Source organism: Trachymyrmex cornetzi, unplaced genomic scaffold (genome assembly GCF_001594075.2).
Source record: "Trachymyrmex cornetzi isolate Tcor2-1 unplaced genomic scaffold, Tcor1.1 scaffold640, whole genome shotgun sequence".
NCBI classification, from domain to species: domain Eukaryota; kingdom Metazoa; phylum Arthropoda; class Insecta; order Hymenoptera; family Formicidae; genus Trachymyrmex; species Trachymyrmex cornetzi.
In genome coordinates this window covers 282,078-288,181 of record NW_017299960.1, presented here as the reverse complement: position 1 = coordinate 288,181, position 6,104 = coordinate 282,078, and the positions used below count along the sequence as shown (strand labels likewise).

The window sequence follows — 6,104 nt, the reverse complement described above, 5'->3', positions numbered from 1 at the left end:
ATATAAATAAATAAACATAGAAATAAATATAAGCCAATAACGGCATATATCATAGGAATATATAAGCTGTAACAAATTCATCTAAAACTTATTGACAATAAATAAAAATGCAAATAAACATATAGAATATACGTATATGTAAAACATAATTATACTCAATTATACTCAAATATTGCTAAGGTTTAAAATTAATTCTTCTAATAAATATCTTAAAATGTGCTATCACTTACTTGGAAACATAAATAAAAAACCTAATTTCTGCACTGTATTTATAATTAACAATAACCAATAGTTTGAATATTATAAAAGTTATTAGATTCTAACAATTTAATAATCTGAAAATCGTCCTTGGTATCGCAATTAATCGTAATACGGTTGTGCCCAATCTATAACATTACTTGTTAATATTCAAGTGGTTAAACATACAAATGTTTAACATTATAAAGATACGTATATATTCTTTCTCTCTCTCTCTCCCATCCTTTCGTTCTCTCCCTTTCCCTCTTCTAGCAAAAAAATTAATTTATTCTAAAGTTAAACAAAATTATAAGTATATATTATTAACCAGGTTATACAAGATTTATTTAAAAACATTAGTGTATTCTATTGTATAGATTGTCATAAATCAATTAACATGTATAATGTAAACATAATATTAACATAACTTTTTAAATTTTTTAGAAGTTTTGATATAATATGTTTTATTCATGTAATCTAATAATTTTTCACTTAATTTTGTTTACAATACTTGTAGATTAAATATTTAGTTGTATACTTTTATACTTATTTATATTAGACATAAATGTTACCATTTATCGATGCGTAAAATATATATCGTAATAGGTTGCATTATTTTCGAAATAAGGAATGATTTAGGCCGGTTTTCATAGTCTGTTCTTATTTTAAGTAATCTCTTAAAATATTAATGCGGCTCTCCGATTGGTTTATGATATCGTAAGACTATACATAAGATAGTCTAAAATATAAGAATCGACTATGAATACCAGCCTTAAACGTGAAGATTGAAGCTTACTTAGGTCGTCCATTATCCTGATCATCCATTGTATCAAAATCTTCGAGACCTTCGTTTTCATCAAGTTGTGCCCATGATTTGAGTTCGTCTCGCGTCAAAGTGGCAATTTTTTTTTCTATAAAAATATGATTTTTATAGTTATTTTCAATTATGTTAAGATAAAAAATATGATAAATAAAAAAACTGTTCAGCTATATTTACAAATAACAGCTTACCTTCCTCTTGTCTCATTTTTTCTACCTCATCTTGACTTAAAAAACTGAATATTTTATCTGTAATGTATAATATTATTGATTTATTTTTCGAAATCGATATCTTATATATAAGTATAAAATATATATAATATTTAAAGTAAATGGGGTATACATATACACGAAACACACATATATATTCTTACCTGGTTTAGGCGAGGGTTTCAAATGTTCTTCCATGGCACTTTCGAATAACTTCTTTTTATCGCTGACTGACATTTTTGTCAATGGTGGTGTTGGAGATGAAGTTGGAGATTGCTGTGTTTGTAAACATTTCCACAAATAAATATCGATTTGTATATTTTTCATATAGAGTAATTATAACATAATAATCTCAAATAAAAAAATCACACATTGCATCCAGTCTCCATAAATACATGCCAGAAATAAGATAGATAAGACTAGATTGGATTGCATTAAATAAATTTGATGCATTTATTAATCGAATTTAATGGACAAATTCATTTTTTAGATTATGAAAACTTTATTCCAGTATATATACATATATGTATATGTATTAGGTATGCACCGGATATCGGATATCTGAATAGAATGAAATATCAGATATCCGGTATCCGCTCGGATATCCGGTATCCGCTCGGATATCCGAGAAGGCGATTTCTTCGAGTCGGATATCCAATCGGATTCGGAGAAAGTGTCTTCTAAAAAAAAACTTATAGAGAAAAAGATTGTAATTTTGCAACAATGTATAACATATTGTAGCATCGTAAATATGCATACTTATTTCTAGAACATTTGTATAAGAAAAAATCAACAATTTAATGATATCAAATTTCAATCGAATAATATTCTCGGATACTAATGATATCCGGCTATTCGATCGAATAGTAAAAAAGTGCTCGATAACACCGGATACCGGATACTTTCCGAATATTCGGTGCATCCCTACAATATGTATATATATGTAGATATGCACATACACACACACACACGCGTGTGTATTCTATTAGTATATTAATATTATTATCAGTTAACATGCTTTTCAAACCCACCTCAACCTGAACATTTCCGTCAACAGAACGTGCTATCTGTCGCTTGCTAAAAGAAGCCGAAGTGTCAAGATTTTCCCAGTATTCGGGAGCAGTTAGAGGTGTTGGGGGAAGTTGGAAACGTGCAGGTGTTTGATAGGAAATAACTTGTGGAAGAGAAGTAGATGCTTCCTGCAATGGCCGATTCGATTGTTCAATTTTAGATAGAGTAGGCTTAACATGAGACGAATAAACGATAGAATCTGAACTCTTTTTTAAAGATGGTGGCAGATCGGCAAACGTAATACTGCGTTTTGGCAAAGATTTTGTTTTCGTTCGAGATGGTAAAGTTTGCATTGAAGTAGAACGTTCAAAATTTGCTGCCTTAGGAAGGTCAGGGATTGTAGATGACTTGGACGAAGAAAAATCCTTTGATGTTCCAGATGTCTCATTTGTTCTTGACTGAGTAAATAACACGGAAAATTATATTAATCATTTAATTAGTGGAATACGATTTAAATAAAACCAAATAGTTTATCGTGACGTATTCGATTACATGCAAAACAAACAACAACATACTGTACTATTTAATTAATATATATTATAACACAAAATACATTATATGCGGGTTATTCCAACACCACTCTATTAATCTATAAAACTATAATTTACAAAATATTTGCTCATTTTTTTAATGATAAATCGTTATTTACTTCTTAATAGAAGAACAGTAAAATTAAATAGTAAAATTAAATATTACTATGATAGATCATTAAATATAAATTTCTTTAAAGTTTGATACTCATACTTTAAAACAGATTTATTTCACAAATGTTACATGTCATACAAAATCTATATAGGATTTAAAGAAGAATTTTAAACTTCTTTGTTCGATCGGCTTTTCTGCTTATGACTGTCTATGTGTATGTCTTTCAATTGTACTATTATTGCAATAAATCATGCAACCTGTTGCGCATAATTTAATTTGTAAATATATGATCGGTATGTTAAACATGTTTTCTTATATTTATTTTTTAAAATTCTATATTTGTACCCTATCCATCGTATATATCGATAGTATAGTAGTGGAGACTGTTACATGCTTTAAATACTTGAGAACACTTAGCAAGTTTCGTCTCACTGTGTTACTTTGCGACCTGGACTATATTTTATGTCCTGTAGAATAATTTAGGGTAGATGTATTGTATTTGATTTTTAATTATATTTTCTATGATATTGAAAATATATTTGCACCATTCAAACGTAAGAACTTTGTATATTTTATTTAGTTTTATTGCTTTATATCTATATCACTTTTGTAAGATTTAAATAAATTTAATTAAGCATATAGGAATTTCTGTTTTGAAACAATCTTTGATTTTTATATTCGATCTTCTCAAATGGTTAAGGATAAAAAGTAGCACATAATTTTGTTTTAAAAAATTTGTAAAAATCGCATTTTATTTATGTGTTGAAATTAAGAGAAAGTATGTACGTAAAAAAAATTATTATTTCATTATTTAATTGTACGAAAATTGTTTTATGATAAACAGTCTCCTCTACTGTAGGATATTATATGAATATTTCCAAGCTAAAATGTCAGTTTTTCATAATAAATTTTAAAAATTTATGTGGAAAAATTAAGAAAATATCTAAAATTTACGTGTCGCCGACTATTTTTGAAAAAGTCTTTTTATTCTCCTGATCTATGCAGTGAATGAAAAAAATTGAACCAAGTATTTTTAGTATCAAGAAACAATACTCTACAAGATATTACCCGTCCTAGAGCCAATGGTCCGTTCGTTATTGTGAAACACTATTTTTATTAGTTTTTCCACTTTTTTGGCCCTGAACTCTTCTCTTAACGTCAAACTACCTATAGCATTAGAAAGTATTGATAAAATAAAAGAAAATCAGCCATCAATGAAGCGTGTGCCTTAAAAAATATTGCAATGGCAACATCAGAAAAATGAAGAGAATTCGCGAAATTCGTAAAAAACAAGTTATATTTTTAGCGGCACAGTTCCAAAGTTATTTATCAAATTTTAAGACCGATTGTAAACGACTTTTGACACAATAAGTTATCATAAAAAAGATTGTTCACGTATGTAGCATATGTTATACTTATTTTAAAACAGTCAAGAATAATTAGAGAAACTTATTGTTAAAATTAAAAATGGTAGAATGATTAAAAATAATCACGTATTATGTCTTTTTGATCGCTGATCTCTAAAATTTTTTGACCTCAAATTCCATTTTACCATTGATGTATGATCGCCTTATTAAAGTTTTTTCCCCCTAAAATGAGAAATTTTGCAGAAAATAAATCCTTCCACGTAATAAAGCCATTATATTCATATATGTTTATGTTTTCGGTGAGAACAAATGTAATTTTCTAAGATCTATTCTTTAGTGGCGAGAATTTTTGAGCGATTTTCGGCAAATCACACCTACATAGGTTGATATTCAATTGGATCCAGTAATTCCATAAACGCACTAGATTTTATTTTGACGTAAATATCGACACTTCCCTGTTTTAAGGATAAATCACCCTCATAGAGAGGGTTGTAACTGGTCACTTTCGACTCCACATTAGACATTAGCGATCCAAGAAAGTATTAGATTTAATTTTCGTGTAAGTATCTGCGATTTTATATTTTTAAGGTAAACTAGCCCTAAAATTTCTTCACAAACTCTCTGAACCTCCACCAAAAATGAATTTCTCGCATAGAACTGCATTTTGGTATGTAATATCAATCACCAGAAAAAAATTCAAAGCTGTGCCTTCAAAAAAAAAATTTTTTTTTTTACTCGAAAGTGAAAAGTTCTGTAGAATTCCCCATATCTGTTCTTTTTCTACCTAAATATATAATTATGAAAAAAGTATTTTTATCATAATATTCATATATTTTACAACAGGAATAACTAATGTAATAACATTTTCAGAAAATTTCTGTGCATAGGCAGATTATCTTAAAAACATCCAAATTTCATTCCTATTCCGATCAACTGGAACTTTAACATTAACATCTCTCAGATATCTTTAAGTAAATATTAGCTTATCTGATAGTTTGTAATAATATATAAACATCTGGTCCATTAGAGTTATATGAACATATAATGCTTATAGAAAATATATAGATACATTGATTCAAATTTCAATAATGATATGACTTAATTGTAGTACTAATGTACTGTTGAGACTATTAATAAGTTTAACTGAGACAAAGGCCAATATTCAAAACACGCTCATAACAATGTTGTAACTCTTAACAATTTAAATTTAAAATATTATTTTTCTGTCGTCACAAAATTTGTATTTAGAAAGGAATTAATAACAACATTCTGTAAAGTAAAATAATTCATCATGCGTTATTTTATCTTTTCAAAACAGTTGGTCTTGATTGATATAAAAATGGTAGTAATTGATCAATTTTAATTATTTCTAGAGGTCTAAGTTTGGTCTAAATATATGCTTATTAAAAGATTTTGATTAAAAAATCGATATTTAAAAAAAAAAAATTACAGCCAAAATAAAATGCAAGATGTCACGATACTCGCTACATACATATGTAGTTATAAATTAATTATATACAATCAATAAAATTTGGTGCGTTGAATAATAAGACATATTATATGCCTCTTCAAAACTAACAGTAATATATAGATGACAATTCAACTACGAAAAATATATCTAATGTACATATATTTTTCCTAACTGAATTATAATACATAGTACGTATAACATACACATACACACACACACACCTACACCCACACGCACGCACGCACGCACGCACGCACGCACGCACGCACGCACGCACGCACGCA

General features: G+C 28.0%; 1 protein-coding gene across 6 annotated transcripts in view; it reads right to left on the bottom strand.

Moving 5' to 3' along the window:
* Positions 1-825: 825 nt before the first annotated feature.
* The window catches only part of scrib (scribble planar cell polarity protein), a 38,069-nt gene continuing 32,790 nt past the window's right edge, over positions 826-6,104 (bottom strand). For 4 of the 6 annotated variants that reach the window (XM_018516527.1, XM_018516528.1, XM_018516530.1 and 1 more), the window contains 4 exons: positions 2,298-2,735; positions 1,431-1,542; positions 1,249-1,305; positions 826-1,148 (listed from right to left, as the gene is read on the bottom strand). In XM_018516527.1, the coding sequence (XP_018372029.1) occupies positions 1,030-1,148; positions 1,249-1,305; positions 1,431-1,542; positions 2,298-2,735 (726 nt within the window). In that variant the 3' untranslated portion in view covers positions 826-1,029. Of the gene's footprint in view, positions 1,149-1,248; positions 1,306-1,430; positions 1,543-2,297; positions 2,736-6,104 lie in introns of those variants that run through there. The other 2 variants (XM_018516531.1, XR_001940403.1) reach the window with 2 other exon arrangements.